This window comes from Bactrocera neohumeralis, chromosome 6, assembly GCF_024586455.1.
Source record: "Bactrocera neohumeralis isolate Rockhampton chromosome 6, APGP_CSIRO_Bneo_wtdbg2-racon-allhic-juicebox.fasta_v2, whole genome shotgun sequence".
NCBI classification, from domain to species: domain Eukaryota; kingdom Metazoa; phylum Arthropoda; class Insecta; order Diptera; family Tephritidae; genus Bactrocera; species Bactrocera neohumeralis.
In genome coordinates this window covers 29,648,322-29,670,471 of record NC_065923.1, presented here as the reverse complement: position 1 = coordinate 29,670,471, position 22,150 = coordinate 29,648,322, and the positions used below count along the sequence as shown (strand labels likewise).

General features: G+C 37.5%; 3 protein-coding genes across 3 annotated transcripts; 2 read left to right on the top strand and 1 right to left on the bottom strand.

Annotated features, from left to right (window-relative positions):
- Positions 1 to 686: 686 nt before the first annotated feature.
- On the bottom strand, positions 687 to 6,707 carry LOC126761861 (mucin-2-like). The gene is made up of 8 exons (XM_050478287.1): positions 6,627 to 6,707; positions 6,333 to 6,453; positions 5,716 to 6,253; positions 5,515 to 5,640; positions 2,750 to 2,759; positions 1,556 to 1,673; positions 873 to 1,497; positions 687 to 816 (listed from the first exon to the last, which is right to left on the bottom strand). Exons 1-8 carry the CDS (start codon positions 6,639 to 6,641, stop codon positions 687 to 689), a joined length of 1,683 nt encoding a protein of 560 aa, XP_050334244.1. The 5' UTR covers positions 6,642 to 6,707.
- A 2,809-nt stretch (positions 6,708 to 9,516) lies between these two features.
- On the top strand, positions 9,517 to 10,201 carry LOC126761777 (uncharacterized). The gene is made up of 2 exons (XM_050478159.1): positions 9,517 to 9,580; positions 9,658 to 10,201. The coding sequence occupies exons 1-2, from the start codon at positions 9,551 to 9,553 to the stop codon at positions 10,096 to 10,098; spliced, it is 471 nt and encodes a 156-aa protein (XP_050334116.1). The 5' UTR covers positions 9,517 to 9,550; the 3' UTR covers positions 10,099 to 10,201.
- Positions 10,202 to 15,101: 4,900 nt separating this feature from the next.
- LOC126761581 (uncharacterized) lies at positions 15,102 to 15,806 on the top strand. The gene is made up of 2 exons (XM_050477889.1): positions 15,102 to 15,207; positions 15,306 to 15,806. The coding sequence occupies exons 1-2, from the start codon at positions 15,181 to 15,183 to the stop codon at positions 15,714 to 15,716; spliced, it is 438 nt and encodes a 145-aa protein (XP_050333846.1). The 5' UTR covers positions 15,102 to 15,180; the 3' UTR covers positions 15,717 to 15,806.
- Positions 15,807 to 22,150: the final 6,344 nt, after the last annotated feature.

Below are 22,150 nucleotides of genomic sequence, written 5' to 3'. Positions count from 1 at the left end.
TGAAAAGATGAATCCACCGTACCTTGCTCCAACAGCTTTGGCAAAGAGCGTCAGACAGAATTTGAGCCGCAGCGCATGTAGACGTATTGAACAGTGTTAAGCCAGGACAGCTATAATTGTGGCGACATTGGTTTTGCTAAAAGCCATTATAGTTCAAATGAGCTCTTTCGGTTCACTCCGAATCGAAAGGATCTCGTAATCGCACAAGTTATTGTTGTTAAGCAACGCTTACTAAGCTCATTTGAGGTCCAATCGTTCAATGCCAGAACGCAAGCAGATTTCGGAAAACCGACTCGACTGCAAAGAGATGAAATTGAGGTAATAGTCAGCTCATCGGCTTAGCAGTTCTCAGCGATTCCGCTATGGCCGGCCACCACTATTATGGGAGATGCTTGAGAATATTGCTAATGAGATCATGTACTAATTTATTAGTTTTGAACGCACAGTCAGCGAACTCAGAGCCAGTATCGCCGCGCGGCTTTCAGAGTGAATGCACACCTCTCTATAGGAGCTTGCACTCGGTACCAGTATAGATACTGCCTTGATGGCAGCTATCTCCGAGAGAGCAGAGTTGATGGAGATCTCCCGATAGATGACTCTACCATCTTTATAAGTTGTACTTTCGAATCATGTAAAAAAAGAGTAAAGTTATCAATTTATTAAAAAATATATATATTGCTTTTATTTCAAACACAGTCATTTGCTTTAACAGATTGACAGCTTCTTATTTCCGCATTAAAAAATTTCCCAACAGGACACTGCATTATGTGCGCAGTAAGGCCCGAGCCAGAACCAGAGCTTGAGCAATACAAGTAGCTGAAAAAATGTGCCATAGATATATAAAACACCGTTAACATTTTAATAATTCTCACGTGGTACAACTGTTGTCAGCGGGATTCGAATAACGGCCAACAAGTGTTTGACTTGCACAGAACTCCACTGGTGATGGACTGGTCGTAGGTGCCACACTTGTTGCATCATTTGTTGAAACTGTAGTAGAAGTAGCAGACGGTTCTGCGGTGGTCCCTAGTTGTGTTGTAGTTGTGTTTATTGCAGGTGTAGGTTGTATGATTGCGGTTGTTGTAGTTGTCTCCGCTGGCGGTGTGGGTTGTATAATTACAGTTGTTCCAGCTGACTCACTGCTTGGTGGCGCATCTACAGCCACACTTACATCACACATATCATTTGAATCCGTTAGGCATTCATTTACGCACGGCACACTACCGGTCTGCGCCACCGATGTGCGACATACTTGACCGGTGGGACAGGACGCGCGTATATCGGTCAGCGCATATCCCATGCACATAGTGAATGTGGTCCGGCTGGTGCAAGTGAAGCCACCATCCATAACATCGGCGCACTGACCGCATTGCTTGGTATTGCCGCAGGCGGCTGCTATATTAGGATTACTGCTGGGATCCATACAAACTGGGCCCAGTGCGGTGCAGACCTCATCCTCATTCGGGCAGCTGAATTCTTCGCCTAAATTTGGCAAACCTGTCAAACCAGATTTATTATAACAGTTTTTTATGGAAATTTATATTTTTTCACTTGCCGCCGAAGCAAAGATGAAATGTGTTGTTGCTGGCGCAGGCGACGCCATTACTATTGCAATTGTAACAAGTCGCGGCGCTTTCGTGGAGTATCGGTATGATAACATACACAGCGAAAAACTGGTGAGAAAGAAAAAGTTTTGTTAATTTAATCTATGAAACATTTTTTTCGTTTGATGATAATACCTTACCGCTATTTTAAACATGTTGATCTGGTCTCTTTGGCACACTAACGCTTTCGTGAAACTTGCTTGGGCTAACTAACTGTCTTTTGCTGGATGTTACTCGTTTTATGGATATGGTAAGAGCTTAACCCTTGCTTTGCCATTGTAGTTTACCGGCTTTCCTACTTTTGGGCGGATTCGTAAAAAGGCAACAAGGTTATTTCTTCTAGAGCTCACCGTTAAAACAACGCTGGTTAACTTCAAAGCATTAAAATCATGCAAGATAGAAAAATCTCCTTTCCCCGCAGACTTAGTCGATAACTGATAAGTTGTAAGTCTTCTTCCCAAATTAGCCCAAATTTTCTACTACACACCACTTGAAGAAAGCGAATAAATTAGCAGCGAAAGATAGATTTTCTTTTAGAGCAAATTATTGGTTTATAAATCCATTGAGAATTACAAATATATGACCGATGAATTGTCAAGAACAATTAGCTTCAGGTACTTGCCATTACGGTAGCGATAGATTTACTTTTACAAAGAGCAGCCTCCTTCAGAGATGTGACTAGCCACTCTGATAATAGAGCCGTGCTTGCTTGAGCTCATTAACCGGTTCAGAACTGGTGTAAGAACACCTAACCTCGTAATCCATGGCATCGAGTTGCAGGTAATTATGAAACTAACGATATGGTAAGAAAAGACATCCCACTACCACGCGGATCAATGCTTCTGTCTGCACCTGTGTTATTACTGGATGGCTTGGCTTCACCGAAGATTGGTCAGCGCTGGTCTTCTCTCGTTTCAGGCGTAAAGCTGACGAAGTGGCAAGAAAAAGTACCCAAGCTCCGCTATCAGTAAAATGATAACTTGACTAGCGCTGGGCGACCATCGGTTCAGGCGCTGTCGCAAGATCTCTTTTGCTCAAGATCAGTCATACGAGATCCAGTGGGTTCTTTGCCCTCAGTAAGTCCAGCCTCTCTCTATATGCCCATTGGTATATCGACGTTCATGAGGATATGTTAAGAATCTTACCGGGCGCCAGCTGCAGAAGGTGTATGGAAGAAAACGATGATGAGCCCGCATTTGCAATATCGCTAAAAATTTAGGAGCTGACACTGGCAGATAGCCCACCAATGGATATATACATAACAAAGTGGGTATAGAAGTTAAACGCCAATTGTGTTATCTATATCTATAGTTTTTCTATCTAATTTTGTGGCTGTTACCGGGTTAAGCCACTTGAGTTGTTTTGATGATTGCAGATAAATTGTTGTTGTTCAATTTCAACTAAGATAAAGCATAAAAGTCCAACATGTTTTGAGGATTAAATTATTTTTTGCCCAACCGTTTGGATGAAAGTGATAATAATATAACATATCTGTATTAATGGTACATCGCAAGTGCCTAATTTTGGATTAAATCAGCAACTTTGATATCAATTTGAGATATGAACTCATTTAATTGGGTTTCCACGTCCAGGACAGCCATCAACATCAACAGGTGATCAACACGTCAATAAAATAAAATAATTGATGCTTGAGAATCGACGATTAGTAGCCATATAGCATTCTAGCATCGTTGAAATATCGGAAGGATCAGTGAAAACCATTTTAAAAAATCATTGGTGTCTAAAAAAGTGAAAGAACGACTGGTTCCAAAATCATTCAATTTTTTCAAAAAGCAGGGTCTCATTAACGTCTGGAAAACAATACTTTCTGACTACACAATGTCGTACTACTACTGGCGATGAGTCTTAGTCGGATAAATACAAGATGCGTTCCAAAGTAAACAGGACTTTAAAAAAAAATAGAACAAATGTTTTTTTTCGGCAAAATCAATTTATTTTATTCAAAATAGTCTCGTTCTGCTTCAATACCGCTTTTTGCACGGTCCAAAAGCATGTCGAATGAGTGTTTTAGCTCGTTGGCCGGTATGGCCGCCAGTTAGCCGGTGCTAGCCTTTTGAATGTCCTCTACGTCTGCATAACGCTTTCCTTTCTTGGGCAAATGAATTTTTCCGAAAAGGAAAAAGTCGCACGGTGCCATATCAGGTGAATACTGGGAGTGGTAAATGGTTAAAATGTGATTTTTGGTCAAATAATCGGTCACAAGCGTCAATCGAATGATGGATTCTGAGCAATTTTTGGTCGTCAGTCAATTTGTGCGGAACAAACCGTGCACACACTTTTCGTAAGCCCAAATGTTCGGTCAAAATGCCATAAATCGATGTTTTGGAGATGTTTAATTCCATCTTGGATTTTGATTGGCCCACATGTTGATCGTCATTTATGTCCTCACGACCACTATGAAAACGTTGAAAACACTCATCGCTATAAACTTGTTTCATCAATTGAAACGTTTCGGTAAAAGTTTTACCAATTTTTAAACAAAATTTAATTTTGGCTCTTTGTTCGAAGCTCATTTTCGCGCCGATAACACAAACATACTGACACTTAAACCGCAATAACTTCACTTTCAATCAATAAAATGTCATGAAATTCTCACTGGGCAGATTCTAACGCACTCAGTCGACAAATAAATGGTACCACCAGTGGGCGCTAGATTCAAAAAGTCCTGTTTACTTTGGAACGCACCTTTACAGTGGCAACAATGAGCCGAAGCCGAATAAACCACGTCAAAGCAGGTCAGAAATCAAGATTGTGTTGAAATTTTTTTTATTATCGAGGTGTGGTGCACTCTGAATTCCTTCCGACCGGCGAAACTGTCAACAGGGAATACTAATAGAGTGTTATGCGTCGAAGCTATTCGTAAAAGGAGGCCGGCATTATAGGCCGGTAGCTCTTAGTTTTTGCAGCACGATAATGCACCGTCGCGTATTGCATTTAGTTTTGCGCGACTTATTCGCCTTATTTAGCTCCTTGTGACTTCTGGCTATTCAGCAAACTTAAACGGCCGGTCCGGGGAGACCATTGAAGACACTAACAGTAATCGCTACACGCATTAAAGGCTATTCCGGAAGTTGGATTTAACAACTTTTTCGAGGATTACAAACTTCGTGAAGTTTAAATAGTAAATAGCCGACATTTTCATTGTTTTTTGCTTTAGCTTTCTATGGACCTTATAAACCCAAATATAGTCATAATTTTTCACCTTGCACACAAATTTTGTGCTTCAAAGGGCATCACGCTTCGTAATGATATTTGCAAGAGTCGGTTTACTTACTTACTTAGTACAATAATTTTGAAATTATTTTTGCAGCTGTTGTTTTTCGATGTGTGTTGGCCACTCTAGCTGAGGTGTAACACATCACTGCTCGTATTGTCGTAGGTTCAAGAGATAGAGTTAATTTATGTATAATTATCTATGTCAATATTTGGAGTTGGTTTGTTGTTTGTTAACTGCACTTTTATAGAAGGGATTAATATTTACAACCTATCCAAGAACCTAATCCATATCATTATTAGAGAGTAACACGCGTCTCTCTAAATAACTTTGAACTCCGTAGAGACCAGTAGATAAAAGAACTATAGTAGTAAGATATGTTTAGCAAAAGAATTTAAATTTTATTATGTTCTCAACTTTATTGTTGAGCCATTCAGTAGAGAGACCGGAGCACATTTCGTCGTCTTCTGCTGACTTTGAGTTCTCCTCTTTAGCTTTTTCATATGATATCTGGCCATACTCTACCTGCTTACAATTAAACAGTAGAAATCAAAAGATGCCAAGCACTTTTTATACTTTGTCTTTATTTACAATCGATCAAATTTCTTATATTATACTTCCTACATCCGGACTCTTTCCTCTGAAAGTTTTGTAGTGCTTGAATATTTCTATAACTAAGTACAACCCGATGGCAGAGCAGCTTGACATTCAATTGCACTCGAATTAAAGTATGTTGAGCCCGGGCAAGTCATCAGAATACCACCTAAACTACCAGTTGAACGCATACTGCAGTAGATATAACTGGAAGTATATTAAAAATAATATAAGATTATACATTTTTCATATATCGTTGAAGAATGCTGTAAACAAACTTACGTTCGACATGTGGCGTCATTCGGATTCGGGTAGCGACCTACTGCAGTTTGACTACCACACACAGTTTCCTCCACACTTGCAGTCGTGCCTGCACTGGAACTACTCTCAGTTGTGGAGGCGGCAGTTGTCGTTGTTACAGTCGAGGCTGTTTGTGTACTGGCCGTCTCAGTTGTGACCGTTGTGGGCGTGACAGTTGTGGCATCCGGAGATGTAATATCGCACATATCGGCAATATTTGTCAAACACTGACTAGCACAAGGACTTACACCTTCATTCGCACGGGAAGTTAAGCAAACGTTATCGCTGGGACAGGTGGCAGTTATGCTTGAGGGCTCTTCACCTTGACACATGACAAAAGTGGTGTGGCTGGTGCATGCGTAACTGCCATCTGCAACACCAGTGCAGAGTCCACATTGTTCTGTGTTGCCACAATCGGCTTGAATACTTGTACTGCTCGCGGAATCGAGACAAATCGCACCCAAATTGGTGCAAACTTGACCGGCATTCGGGCAGGAATATACGTCACCCTGTGCTACGCCTGCAAAAAGTTGAGTGGTTGATTAAAATAACTGTATTTTTTGTAAAACAAAAAACAAAAACTAGCACCGTTTACTTACCGCTAAAGCATAGCTGAAAGGTGGTATTTGTTATGCAGGCAGCGCCGTTGTCGTTGCAAACATTGCACTCGCCGTTGCACAAGCGCGCCGTCAGCAAAGCGGCTAGTATTATGGTCGTGAACTGGGGGAGAAATCATGCGTTAATTAAATTTGTAAAAATTTTGTTTCATAATTTTTTTATTTAAATTTTTTTCTATAATTCTTTTATAAATTGTTTATTTGTTTTGTATAATTTTATATTTTTTTTTTATATTTTTTTCCTAATATTTTACGAATTCTTTGTCATCTTCTTACGCTAAATTTCCACATTTTGTTATAACTTGCAGTCTCTAGTAACTCTTGTGTCTCGTCTACTGTTGTGTTTTACAACTAAACTCTTCATAACGTTTGCTGTGGATTTTATATTTTTCCGGTTGTTGTGTTCTCAGCTGACATAATTTATATTCTGTCACTTTGTAAACTAGATTACGCTTAAATACATACGAATGCATATTTGCGTAGTTTAAATCTTATTGTGTGTCTGTGTGGCGCTAGTTAGAAAATTTCAAGGAAAATGTACTTAGGTATAAACAAATGAAGTGCGTTTAACGCTAGAAGGTTAAATGGCAATAGAAGCACCGCTCTGGCGTTGGTGCTCTTTGATTTTCAAGAATGTTCCAATGTAGTCTTCATTTGAGTCAATATGATGATGATTTTGATGAGTTCCATCTGCCAAACATCTGTTTTAAGCCCCTTTCGAGAAGACCCTCAGTTCCTTCTAGAAATGCCCAATAATTTTTATGAACATTTTGTCTTCATTTCCTTTGTTATATGAAAACTTTTGCAGTCATAAACATAACCGAGTTTGGTATTGGACAGCAAACTAAGTTTCTACAAACCCATTACCGATTTGAGAGGAAAGAAAATACTTCTTGAAAACCACACCCATTTTCTTGTTGTATAAGCATATACATACTCTTTCAAATTCAGGCAGTAACGAAGAAGTTTGTACCGAGCTAAGACCAAAGGCTCATTTGACATATGAGATAGATTTTGGTAAATTTTCTTATAACAATTAATTTTTTTAGATCAAAAAAGGCAGTGGGTGTACGAAAAAAGTAGAACGACGTCATAAACCACAACATTCTGGAACAATCAATTCAGTATTTAGCGAAACTATTGGGGTAAAAATACTTAGGCCTTATGCCAACTGTTGAACAGCTGTTCGAACACACTCAAAAACTTGACTTTCAGGATGGTTTAGCTCCTTGCCATAAGGCCAAAACGGTAACTAAGACATAAAAATATGGCAATAGGTCTTTCGATAATTCATTACAAACACTTACAGATTACAAGCCAAAAACATTTTTATGGAATTGATTTTCTTCTTTGCGTAGACACCGTTTACGCGGTTAAAGCCGAGTTTACAACAGCGCGCCAATCGTTTTTCCTTTTCGCTGTTTGGCGCCAGTTGGTGATTCCTAGTGTAGCCAGGTCCTTCCACACCTAGTCTTACAAACGAATCGGAGGTCTTCCTCTTTCTCTGCTTCTGCCGACAGCTACTGCGTCAAATACTCTCAGAGCTGAAGTGTTTTCATTCATTCAACCGACATGACCTAGCCAGAGTAGCCGCTGTCTCTTAATTCGCTGAACTATGTCGTCCTATATCTCGCTCATCGTTTCATCGACTACGGTATTCGCCGTTGCCAATGCGAAAAGGATCATAAATCTTTCGCAGAACCTTTTTCTCGAAAACTCATAACTTCAACTCATCAGATGCTGTCGTCGTCCATGGATTTGCACCATATAGCTGGACGGGGGACTAATATAGTTAGGTCTTTGTTCGTCAAGAGAGGGCTTAACTTCTCAATTGCATACTCAGTCCGAAGCAGTACCTGTTGGCAAAATTTATTCTTGACTTGGATTTCGTAGCTGACATTGTTGTTGGTATTAATACCGGTTCCAAGATAGTCCAAATTATCTACGACTTCGAAGTTATGGCTGTCAATAGTGACGTGAAAGTCACGAGTGGGACGGCTACTTGTTTGATGACAGGAGATATTTCGTCTTGCCCTCGTTCGCTTCCTTATACTACATTCTGGAGAAAGCAGAACTAACGGCGCGGTGGTTGGTGTTAATGATATCAATATCATCGGCGTACGCCAGCAGCTGTCTCTTATAGAATGAATATTGATATACAATGACATCGGATCGCCAAAAAATTACATTTTCGTTCGGGAGTAAATTTTTCAGATTTTTTTTTAATGAAGAGTCTGCACCCAACAGACAAATCTCGATCTTCATATTGAACAATAAGAACATAATTAACATCAGCTTTTAACTGAACGAGTTTTTTTATTTAGATTCATCAAGAGATCAAGTCAGTTTTTTGCCCTCAGTATGATTTACCTCTCCCTAATTGTGGGAGTTCCAACAGGTTGTGAGGTTCAGAATCTTATCGGACGACAGCTGCAGAAGTTGTTCTGCGCTTGCAAGGTAAAGGCTGAAAAACGTGTAAGCTTAAATTTTCAGATTCAGATGGTGGGAATAGAAATTAAACGATGGATGAATTTTGCAGAGGTTGATTTTGCTGGCTCTTAAGATCGAATACAAATTTTCTGATTTTAAGGTTTCAAAATGTTCTACACATAGTATTCCAAGTGTGATCTCTAGATCTGCACAAACCTAAACTAACCTAACTTCTTCAATGAGATATCAAAGCCCAGACTTAAAAGGACAGTCGTTGGGTTTTACACAGCTAAAATGAGAGCTATGTAAGGACTTAAAATTAGAACTGGCCGACGAGTTATGGCGGAGTTGAGAAGTCTCAGCGAAAAGAGGACCGTAAGGCTGTTTAAAAGGAAACTCAGAAATAAATGGAGTTTACAAAAGAGCACTGCAAATTGCATTTGAAGTAAGGGTTTATACGAGAAATATGTAAACTTAGGAGATTTGACATAAATCTACATACATATTTTTAACTTTTCACTGTTTGAGGTTCACAACATAACGGAACTTTACGAAGCAGACAAACGCATCATCACAGCTATCTCGTTTAAACAAAATTCGTGTGAAAGTGTGCGTATTTTCTGATTTATATGATTTTTATTTACATTTGGTGTGTTTTATCATTCACCAACTGTGTTTGGCTGCCGAGCAGCGATATAAAAAGCTGGTTGAGCAATTAAAACAAATTTAGTCTTAACAGGGCAAGAAAAACACACGGTATTCTAATCAAAATGAAGTCCAACACACAAATTTCTATTTCGGTAAGAAAAGCAACTACGGCAACATGTGCACAATATACTCAATAAATATTTTTTTCTAAATATTTTTCTCCAATTAGTTGCTTCTCTTGGCGACAGTCAGTTTGCTGGTACAACAGACGACAGCGACTTGCGGTGTTTGCGGCAGCAATGGCATCGCCTGCATCAGCGAGACGGAATTCAATATCTGTTTCAGCAACCAAGCCGACAACACCACCCGCCACGAATGTCCCAACGGTGGCACCTGTACGAGTCTGCTGATGAAATGTTCGGACGCTGCTAATGCACCAGCTGATTGCGCTACGACCACTGACACCACCTGTGGCTGTGCCGCGGACAGTCCCACGTTTGTTTGCACCAGTCGCACCACCTTTGCTCAATGCAATGGCGCGACAGTCGTCACAACGGGCACGTGTCCGACCGGTTTAACATGCGCGGCACAGAGAGGTGGCGATATTTGTGTCGATGCATGTTATTTAGACGGTGACATTGAGTGCGATCTTGATGCTCCTGCGAGTTAAAGACATTCTCCTTCGAGTTGAGAATTGCTTATACTTGTCTAGGCTTAAATTGTTTGTTGTATGAATAAAGAGAAAAGTAAAATATACGATATATTTAGTTAAATCAATTTTTCTATAATTTTTGAAAATGGTTGGATGCCAGCCATAAACCTTCTCATATGACGTGTGTGTGTGAAGAGAGTGAGAATTAAAATTAACGAACCGAATCGTTTCATGTGTGAGACTGACAGAAAAATACCCATTTTTTATTATTCTAAAGAAAAGTTAACATAACGTAAGATCCGAATAGCATACGAGTGCCTTATAGAGTTTGGTTTTTGTTCGTCGAGAGAGGACTTTACTTCTCAATTGCCTACTTAATCCGAAGTAGCACCTGTTGGCAAGAGATATTTTGCGTTGGATTTCGAGACTGACATTGTTGTTGGTGTTGATACTGGCTCCAAGATAGATTAAATTATCTACGACTTCAAAATTATGACTGTCAACAACGACGTGGGAGCCTAGTCGCGAGTGCGACGACTGTTTGTTTAATGACAGGAGATATTTCCAAATTTATAACCTTGATTCGACTAGGTTGTTTATATTAAACAACATGGCTAAAAAGAACTACCGAAGTATTTTTCTTTGGATTCAAATCGTTAGCCGGTTGTATTTTCAGATTTAATTATACATATAGCTGCTATGAGCTTCAATTTGTCTGAACGTCTGAACACATCTCGACAGTCTACGACCTGCTATTACTGTCACACAAATTTGAAGCGGGGTTGTCAGCCAAAAATCCAAACTGTAGGCCAAAAATAGTAATACTTTTTAATTTAAATTGGTACAAATTATTCAAAGGGGGTCGAGTATGCGTTAACGAGGAATCGCGTACAGGACGGTCATCAACATCAACTGATGATTAGCACGTCAATAAAATAAAAGAATTGGTGCTTGAGAATTGACGTTTAATAGTCAAAGAGTTTACTGGCATTGTCGGAATATCGGAAGGATCAGTGATAAGAAAAGTGCAAGCACGATTGGTTCCAAAATTAATAATGTTTTCCAACTACCAGAATGTAATTAAACGTATAAATACTGGCGATGAGTTTTGAATCTATGCTTAGGACAAAATCGTGACAAAGGTGAGCCGAAGCTGAAAAACCACGTCAAAACAGGTCAACATGCAAAGTTATGTTATGAATTTTCTTCGATTATTGAGGTTTTGGTGCACTCCGAACACTTTCCGACCGGCTTAACTGTCAACAAGGGATACTCCTTGAGTGGTACTCGTATGCGTCGTTTGCGCGAGGCTTTTCGTAAAAAGAGGCTGGAATAACGGGCCACCAGCTCTTGCTTTTTACACCGTTACATACTGCAAATGATTCTTCGGTAATTTTTCGCCAAGTTTTCAATCAATATTGAGCCGAAGCCAGCGTATCGCTTTTGATCTGTCGAATTCTTGGTACACAGCTGTTATCAGCAGACCTTGTCGAAGCTGGCATCGTACTCCAGTCTAATTTGAATGACCGTATATAAATTTTTGAGTTATCAGTATGTTCTATCAGCCTCCATATTAGCAGAGTGAGGTGACACCTACGCCAACACAAATTCTTGTTTCTAAATGGTTGAGAGTAGGTGCGATTTTGTAGACTTTGTTTAATCACCGGTAGGGCTCTAGTTATTCTTATATTCTTTTATAATTAGAAATTTTTAGTCTACGACTCAACTCTCACAGTTCGATTGATGAATGTTTGAATATTATTATCAATATGTTTACTCCGCTAAGACACTTTTTCAGTTGTGATTTATGTGTTTGATAAAGGCCAATGCGATCTCTTTAACTAAAAGCTGAACCTTGAAAAATTATATTGCTAACTAAAACCTGCACGTACATAAAACAATCACATGTGTCAGTGGAATCTTCCATGTTCTTTTACTCATATATTTTTCTGAAATTAATTTAATTGACCTTCTAACAAAACTCTTGAAGTCATGAGCAAAATTCCATTCATCCTTGCAAAAGTTTATTAAACTAGCCGGCCAGTATCTTGACTTATGTGGCATTTTGGCCATGAGCAATGGAACTGATAACCTTTTTAGTGGTGAACGCATGCGAAAAGCGTGTCTATACAAATATTTGTATATCTACTTGTTTATTTACTAACATTTCTGAGAATTCTTTAAACCGTCCTTCACGCATCCCACGCTTTCGCAAATATTTTCTTTATTGTTGATATTATTTTGAAAGATAAATTTAAATTTAACTTAAGGAGCTTAAGACAACCTTGAAAACTATTTGGCAATTAACCAGTACACATTACTCATTTTGCACAACTTTTTTTATACTAATATGCTATAGATGAAAACATTTCTGTTGTACTAGCTTTGGTGATATAAATCAATATCCCCTCATTAAAGTGTAAAACGATTTCACTTTCGAATTCGGTCAAATATCTCCGTGGTATCCTTGATAAAAAAAACTTAGCTTGAGACCGACCGAGTAAAGGAGAAATACGAAGAAAGAAACACATACGTAGTTTTCATTTCCAAGGAGAAAAGATTGGACCAACGCCGAAGTCTATATATTCACTGAGAGATGAAATGGCGAAACAGGAACAGGAGCCAGCGTTTTCTGTAGTAATCCATACACGAAATGCAGCTTCAAACAAAATGACTACTCTTCAATCTTTCAGGCCGAAATAGTGGGCGTAACAGAAGGTGCTCTAAGCAGCAATTCCATAAACATTTTAGTGGATAGCCAAGCGGCAATTAAAACCACCCGTAGGGCCAATACAAAGTCTCATTGCGTTAGGCAATGCAAGAAGGCAATAAATAAACTTTTAGCAAGAACACAGTCGCTATCATCTGGAACCTGATCATATAAGAATAGAAGGAAATGAAAAGGCAGACGAGTTGGGCCGCTGGAGACACAATCCGCCTAAGCTGCCCCAGGCCATTCCACTCCTTCAAGGGTTGTTTGAAGCAGTGGATGCTAGAAAAACACCTCAGGTCTTAGAACACAAGGCATACCACAAATTTACTTGATGTAGTGTTGATGGTTGATAGACCAAAAACTTCATACTAGCAACATTGTAAGGGTCATCACAAGGCATAGGCATAAGTGCGGCCCCTGCTGTCATATAAAAACTCAGAATGTTGACGTTCACATACGACTGCTATTTATGTTGCTTGCAGTAACTTGAAATATGCATCTCGACCAAAAAATAGAATTAAGTGACGAGCATTTTCAAGCAACAACTTTCGACGTGGATTAACTCATTAACAGTGCATCGATGAACTTAATAAAACTTTTGAGCATGAAACTTCATCAAGGACCTGTGTTTCCCGATGGTATGGTGAATTCAATCGATGTTGTAAATCACTCCATGACGAATTTAGGAAAGGTCGTACAAATTCAGTTTTTGTTCCGGAAATTATTGATGCTGTGCACAAACTAATATTGCCAGATCGTCATGTCACCTATCGTGAGATAGAGGCAACTATAGATATCAGTGGGATCAGCATAAACTCAATATTGCAGGAACATTGTACTATAAAAAAATGGTTCACGTTGGATCCCACACAATTCGTCCATCGCTCAAAAATAGGATGCTGTCGATTGGTTGGGAGAAATGTTAAAAGATGTGATAGCTTTGGTTGCCAATTTTTTAAATGATATAAAGGTATCGCACCATACTACTACGCAGCACAATAAATTCTGAGTGATACACAACCATTTGTTTACTAGTTGTCTTCCAAGAAATCAGTAAAATCAACCGCTGAAGACGGATCACTCTTCAACATAAGAATGCGAGCGTTCAAACATCGAGCACTCAAACCATCACTTTGATGAGTAATTCATCTTGAAGTCTTGACTTGGCACCTGACCATGTCCTCTTTTTAATTCCTTGCGAAAATAATTAAACTAAGAGTTGAACGTTTTCCAACACCTGAAAAGGCGGTAGATGACTTAAGAACACATATTTTGGAGATATCCCAAGTAAAGTGGCCAAAGTGTTCCAAAAATCAGTTCAAACACATGACAAAGAATAAAGATCTTAATGAAGACTATTTTAAAATTAAAATAAATATTATTATTAACATTTGTATTTGTTCTCTAATCTTGAAATATTAAAGGCAACCCTCGTTTTAGCAAATATTGGGCTTTATATGAGCTTTAAAAATTCTTCCAGCAGACATCAATTAAAATTGTACTTTTATATGGAGTTGCCACTTAACAATAATTTTAGTATGAAAAAATTTTAAAATTTCAAATTCAAAAAGTATCTCCGAAAATATTACTCGGATCAACTTGAAAATTTAGGGCAATATTCTAGAGGTGTTTTAAAATATAATAAGATATTTAAAAAAATTCGATTTTTTAAAATTCGATTTTTTTAAACCCGTATATCCATGTAATCTCTTAAAAAGTTCCATATTCTGTTTTCAAGAGATCGTTTAGTTAAAACTATTCCATTAGCAAGATTAGATAAAAGCTTAAAAATTTTAACTGTTTTACAAAACTATTTCAAATTTCTATTTCGACCAAGGGCACACACACAACCTTGCGACTTGATTTAAAATGTTATATTTCCCAGTTTATATTTATTTACAACACAAACATTTATTTTTCCAAAGCAGCCATGACGATCATTTGTAAAGCAAACTCTTATATTATGGAGTCATCTTCCGTTAGAACTCGCTATCGCTAGGAAAGAATAATTAACCATATATTGTGACTATTTTATTTGACATGAAAACACTTAATCCACTTATCATAGTCAGTTTATCACATGAAGTTGACAAACGGTAGCTGTTTAGCATAAATCTTTTTCATCCCAAGAGTATAAATGAGAGAGATAAACCGCCGTTTGATAAAAAATATTTCAAAAAATTGCTTTATTTGTTTTGTTTTCGCTATTTTCTTGCTATTTGAATCAACATTTTTCACATATGTCTTCTTGTCTTGTCTTATCGTTAGCAATCTTCGTGGTGGAAAACGTAGACGCAACAATCTAGAGGCGGCTATAAAGCTAACGGCGAGAAGACACAGTTCAGTTGAATTTAGTTGTGCCTAACAGTTACAACGCAGATACAAAAATGATTTCCACAAAAGTTTTGCTAACGGTTAGTGTGTATATATCATATATATATATATACATATGTTATTTATATATGCAAAAAGTCAATTTATTTCGTCTTTTTATTTTTTTATTTTTCAATAGAGTTGCCTCCTCGCGACAACCCTCCTTTACACTCCCGCAACGGCCAAATGCAACACTTGCAGCGTCAACGGTATAGCATGCCTCAGCGATAGTTCATTCCTCATCTGCCACAAAGGTGTACCAGATTCGTCGCAGGTCTTTCAGTGTCCCGCAGGAGAGGTGTGCGTTGCCAATTCACCAGAGCGGTGTGTAGCGGGCTCAGTATCTACAGCGGATTGCGCAGCCGAACAAAATGCTTGTGGCGCCTGTAATGGCAACAAGCTCTTCACATGTCTGACTTCCACCACTTTTGCGCAGTGTAATAGTACTGCGTTGTTACGGAGCGTCGTCGGCAGTTGTCCTAGTGGTTTGACTTGTGATTCTTCACGTCCTGAAATTTGTGTTGTTGGCGGCGCCGAGTGTTCGACATAAGTGATTTGCTTTAAGTGAGTTATAAGGAAGTTTAGATATTGTTTTAGAAATGTTTCATGTGCTAAATAAATGATGAAAATAGAACTGTGAGCGAAAGTGTTGTTATATGTTTCTTCATCAAACAAGTCCAGAAGTGTGTAAATAATATTTGTATTAGTTCACCTAACGCAAATTTGTGACCCATAAAACTAATCGAGATAGATGTTGGGTAATATATATAGAGTTGTCCAATAAGATCGATATGATTCCTTTAAATAAAAATCAACTAATAGTTAAGGAAATTCAAATATTTTTTATTTAATTTGAAGTACAATCGATACAAATAAGTTCTGAATATTTCATCATTCAAATAGTCTCCACGATTAATATTGCAGGAACGAATTTGATGAACCCAATTTTCAAGTCTTTTCCCACTAAATCAAGTTGTCTGTCATGAATAGCACTTTCAATATTGACTCCTAAATCTTGAAGAAAATATGGTTTATTGCCAAAGCCCAACGAGCTCAATTAACCCCACAAGAAATAGTCTAATGGTGTTAAACAACTTCTGGGAGGCCATTCAATGTCCCAATTTCTTGAAATAATCAAATCTTCCAACTTGTCTCGCAACAATTCGGATATTGCACGTACTGTGTGGCACACAGCTCCATCTTTTTGGAACCAGATGTTATCAAGATCATGGTTTATGGTTGATGATATGAAATATGAAATTGAGCCTCATCGGAGAATATGATTTTTTTAATTACTTATTATACCCTGAACAGGGTTTTCGCAAACATCATTTTCTCTTCAAGAAGCTGCTCATTTGTCGGAACTGATATCGGACCACTATAACGGACAAACTGAACGATCGGAATCAAGTTCTTGTATATAATCTGACAATATATATCCACGAAATTTGGTATAGATTATTTTCTAAAGCAACAATGTAATCTCCGAAGAAATTGTTCAGATCGGTTAACTATAGCATATTGTATGGCAGTTGTATGCTATAGTTGACCGAACGATCGGAATCAAGTTCTTGTATGAACAACTTTCGCATTTGACGTGGTATCTTAACGAAATTTGACATGGATTACTGCTTAAGATAATAATATAATCTCTGAAAAAATTGTTCAGATCGGATTACTATAGCATATAGCTTCCATACAAGCTGAAAACATACTTACTAAAAGAAATGCCCCTGGGAAGGGTATATTAGCTTCGATGCAGCCGAAGTTAACGTTTTTTCTTGTTTTTATTTTGATAATAAAATTGAATAATTTGTACACATTGTTCTTATCCATATGATTTCAATTAGTTAGACTATAACTACAAGTATTAATTAATGAGATTTAGCATTTTTGTAAAGCAACCTGTGTTAGTTTACGAAAACGTGGATTATAAAGCATTCCGTGTGTTAATAAAGCATTACTTTTTGGGGGAAAATATGGTTAAAGTGCTATAGGGAGAACCACGGCCTCCGACGCGCTATTTATAGGCACGCTACCGCAGCCCTGACCGGCCGGCCGACACCGCTGCAAACGCTAAGTCCCGCAATTTTTAAATCTGTAATACATATCTTCGAAAATATTTATTTAAATCAGATGCTCTAAATGGCCATGTAGATCTATATAAAGTCAACAACGTATTTAAGGTATTTAATTGGATAAGTATTAAATGCTGCATTGGTTAAAAATTAAAAAAAAGTTGTTAAAAAAATGTTAATGTGGGATATCCATAAGAGATAGATATACATACATAATTGTGGAGTTTTCTGTAGACCTTTTAAATGTCTACAATACTTAGTTAATTATTTTGATAAATCTCATAGTTCTAACGCAAACGCCTTAATACGACCAAATAAAACTTTTTATTGACCGCCAGTCCCTCTAGAACAAATTTTTGATGCACCAAACTACGAATATTTACAAAAACAATGTACGTCACCTTTGTTTTTAGAGCGGCTATGGCACGGTTTTTTTTGGTTTTGTCGTTTTTTCCCCTCCATTCCGATGATTGCTGACTTCTTTGCATATCAAACTCATAAGCCCATGTCGCACCGGCACTGATAATGCTCTCCATGAATGTGGGATCAGAATTCGCACCAAAGAGATCTGACGAGACGAGCAAGAACGCGTTTCATAGCCAAAATATTCACCATAATCATTCGAACGGACCGACGTATGTCTTCAACGATATCTTGACCTGAAGGCGTTGTACCACTCGTAGGCTTGTGCATTTGATAAAACTGAATCACCGTAAGCATTTTCCAGCATTCACAATGATTCCGTACTACTGAGGTGTACCGACTGAAGCAGCTGCTGTAAACAAACTATTTTGTCAGATCGCGCTCATATTTGGCATAGTAATTAAGGACAGCCTTTCAAACTTGGCTTTTTTGAAATATTTTTACCTGAGGAATGTTATTACAATTTCCTCGTGCTTTTTAGGCCCAAAGTATAGCACAATATGTGAAATATCTTAAAGAAAATCTTCATATAGATCTTGGTATAAAACTCGTATCCCTAACACATACGTCGCATATAATAGTATTCTCTTGTTGACTTTTCGCTCATATATCCAATATTTTAAACATTTGGTTGAGTTGGTATCAAATACTTGTATATTGCATTTGGGATTGATTTCAATATAAATATTTCGCAGGAGTAAAATGTAGTAATGAAAGTAAGCCAGACTATAACACATAATATAACTTAATAATATACCAAATTGTAGTCATTGACGAATTCGTCATATATTGAATGTTGAATTAAACATTCAATATAAAGTGACTATTTCCCTGTCTATGAACATCTCAAATTGCAAGAGTACAAAATGTTTAATTATGACGAACTTTGCGCTTGCTTACTTGTTCACTTTAACTTTATTTGGCAGTGGAGTCAAAAGCACCTCAAGGACATTTAGTACCTATATATTATTGCTAAGTGATGCTGGTTACAGTCTGCGTATCTCAACTGTCTCCAAAATGACGCTAAATTAATAGTATGTACATACATATATCGCCGTTTATAGTTTTCTAAATATTACGTCAACGCAAGCGCCTGTTTTAAGTAAATGCAATAAAAATGTAGCTATGAAGGGACAACCTTATTATATACATATTATTCCAGACAATTTGTTAATCAACAAATCATATTTCTGAAGCTAACTAAGATTTAGATACATAATACTTTACAAAATGAAATCTCTTTCCAAATACTTATATACATATGTATGTAGGTAAGCATGCACTTTTTAAGAATGCATCGTAAAATCATAAATTTTTACATTTGTTTAAAAAATTGTTGTTGAATTAATAATTTGTATTTGTGTAATTACACTTCTCAACGCTTTTTTTTCGGTTCATTATAATTTATAACTTCATGAAACCCCTAATACTATTTCTCTGGCAGAGCGTTGAACAAATTTGAAATTATGTTACTCATACGCCACCGACACAATAACCTGTTCCACAGTTTATAATTCTTACGGTTCTGCGTAAATACTTTACACTATTTAACTAGATATTTAAAATATTTTTATCAGTTTTTTATACCAAACAACACTAAAATCAGCAGGATATCGCATATTTTCGCTACGATAAAAGGGTATTAAGTTATTTATAAAGGCTGAGATGAGAGTTTGGTATGTGAAAGCTAACAGAAAAGTTATTAATCAATGGTCAATGTCAAACTTTTATAAAGGGAGATCCATTTCGGGGTTCCCTATTTTTTTTAAGAAAACACACAGAAACTTAAATTTACTGGGGAACTTTTATCACTAAAGATCTCAGCTATGCCTGCTATATTTTCTTCACTGCGTGCTGGACGTTGTCCATTCGGTAGAATTTTATATTATAATGAATGCTGAGTCTCAAGATTGGTGATAATGTTAAGAGTAGTATGCTCAGTAGAATATTCTAGTTATATCGGCAAATATATTTGAAAGAACGATCGCCATAAACTTGTTTCATCAATTGAAACGTTTCGGTAAGGGTTTTTTAATCTTAAAACAAAATATAATGTTGGTTCTTTGTTTGAAGCTTATTTTCGTACCGATAACACAAACATACTGACATTTAAAACGTCATGAAATTCTCACTTCTTCTTCTTCTTCTTAATAACGATTCACTTAACACAGCGCAACAATTGGAATGAAATGTCCTTCATGCGTTGTGTTTCATCCATCCGGACAACATTAGCCAGCAGCCGCCGTCTTTTTCAATGAAATGTTCATCGATGCGATATTCTCACTGGACAATCGATAAAGATAGCAGATTTTAACGCACCAGTCGACATATAGATGGCGCCACCAGGGGGAGCTAGATTCAAAAAGGCCTGTTTACTTGGGAATGCAGCTTGTAGTAAGTATTGTGAGTTAAGTTTCCAAATTTCTGACCTTGGTCACTACTAACATTGTGAGGTACCATCAAATGTTTAAACATAAAATTCTGATAAGATTGTTAAAACTTAGTTTCTTTTTCCATAACTTATTGAATACATTATACTGTAATCATTATAATTGGCGAAAATTATTTGGTTGGGCAAATTTGTCGAATTAATGGTTGAACTCACCGTATTTAAAACACAACGGTCCCTATTTTAACCATCTAACATGTGAACCGAGTAAAGGTACTTTTTAATAGCCGTTTTTTACAGATCACGTGTGAGCCGTGCAAGCTGTAACGTTATTTTGTTTAGTATTGTTTAGTATTTCATCACGGAAAGACGAAAATTCACGTTTTCTAAAGAATGTGTTTCACGCACTTCGCTATTAGAAAATAATTGACTGAATAGACCACGTCCAGCACGCAGTGAAGAAAATATAGCAGCCGTACTGAGAGTGTACACGAAGACCGTGGAGAGTCGATTCGCCGCCGTTCGCAGCAACTCTGAACGATTTGGCGTATTTTCCGCTTGTGCCAGACCTGAAACCGCTCCACCTTCCCAAGGGACACCGCTTAACTCTATGGGCTCTTGAAAAGTTCCAAGAAGATCCGACGTTTCGAGCCAAATTTTGTTCAGCGATGAGGTCCATTTCTGGCTAAATGAATATATAAACAAGAAAAAAAACAGCAACCTCAAGCGATTCAAGAGTTGCAATTTCATACAGAAAAAAAACGGTTTGGTGTGATTTGTGAGTCGGTGGAATTATCGGTCCATATTTCTTCAAAAATGATGCCGGTGAAAACGTAACCGTCAATGGTGACTGTTGTCGCGCCCTGATAACCGACTATTTGATGCCTGAAATTGAAGCACTTGATCTCGGCGACATTTAATTTCAACAAGACGGCGCCACTTCCCACACATTGCATCAATCAATAGATTTAATGAGAGAACACTTCAGTGAGCTGCTAATTCCACATTTTGGTCGGTCGATTGGATTGTGATATCCCACCGTGCGACTTTTTCCTGTGGGAATATATGTAGTCAAAAGTCTAACATCACGCGCGTCATTCGCCAGTTACTGATGGATCATCTGAGACGTAACCGCGGCAAAGATTTAAAAGTAATGATCTTCATAAAATATTTGCCAATATTTAGGAATAGCGTTGCCATCTATAATAACAAGAAATAGTACTGAAAAGTGTATCAATTTGCTGTTCATCATATGGCGTTTTAAAAACCTCACAAAATTACTGTAGAATTTAAATTATTTTTTAAAGTTGCCACCTATCAAATAAATAGTTAAAGTATTGCATAATTAGTGCCAATTTAAAGACGCTTCATAAAATCTGCCAGAAAATTCTATAATTTGGTTGCATGTGACTGTTTAATTGTAATTTTTGAATATGCGAGGTTATATAATTACTCAAAAATCGTAAAAATATACAAGATATTTATTATTTTGCTATCGGATGAGAACTTATACTTTCACATTCGCCCTTATATACACCATGTCAAGAAAGTATCGGGAATTTATAAACAAAACGAAAATTTTTCAATCATCACCCAAATTTATTTTATTGCCTTCAAAGTGAACATGTGCCAATGCTTCTTCCAATCGTCAAAACATTTTTTATAGGCACTTTCCGGGATGGCCTTCAGCTCTGGCGTCGAATTTGTTTTGATGTCTTCAATTGAGTCGAAGGGTGTTCCCCGAAGTGGATATTTAAGTGTGGAGAATAAGAAAAAGTCAAAGGGGAATACGGTGCTTGCTCAATGATATTTGTTGATGGTGCGTTATCATGATGAAGAATCCACGAATTGTTGGCCCACAAAGTCGGACGTTTACGACGGATTATGTTTCGTAAGCGCCTCATAACACCAAGATAATACTCTTTGTTGACGGTTTGAACGTATTCATAGTGAAGGACACCACGGTACTCCCGATTCTTTCTACTTTCTACTTCCCGATACTTCCTTCACATAGTGTAGTACTCCAGTTTCTTACTGAATATTCTTTGTGGGAATACCGAAAAATGTTTAATTTGGTGACAAGTTGAGTTTTTG

Bases quoted from the DNA above. Each gene is read 5' to 3' on its own strand.
- LOC126761581 (XM_050477889.1), top strand. From the start codon at position 15,181: ATGATTTCCACAAAAGTTTTGCTAACG. The intron at 15,208-15,305 runs GTTAGTGTGTAT...ATTTTTCAATAG, and splicing joins CCACAAAAGTTTTGCTAACG to AGTTGCCTCCTCGCGACAAC.
- LOC126761777 (XM_050478159.1), top strand. From the start codon at position 9,551: ATGAAGTCCAACACACAAATTTCTATTTCG. The intron at 9,581-9,657 runs GTAAGAAAAGCA...TTCTCCAATTAG, and splicing joins ACACACAAATTTCTATTTCG to TTGCTTCTCTTGGCGACAGT.
- LOC126761861 (XM_050478287.1), bottom strand. The intron at 6,254-6,332 runs GTAAGTAAACGG...AACTTTTTGCAG, and splicing joins CTTTCAGCTATGCTTTAGCG to GCGTAGCACAGGGTGACGTA. The intron at 817-872 runs GTGAGAATTATT...ACATTTTTTCAG, and splicing joins GCTGACAACAGTTGTACCAC to CTACTTGTATTGCTCAAGCT.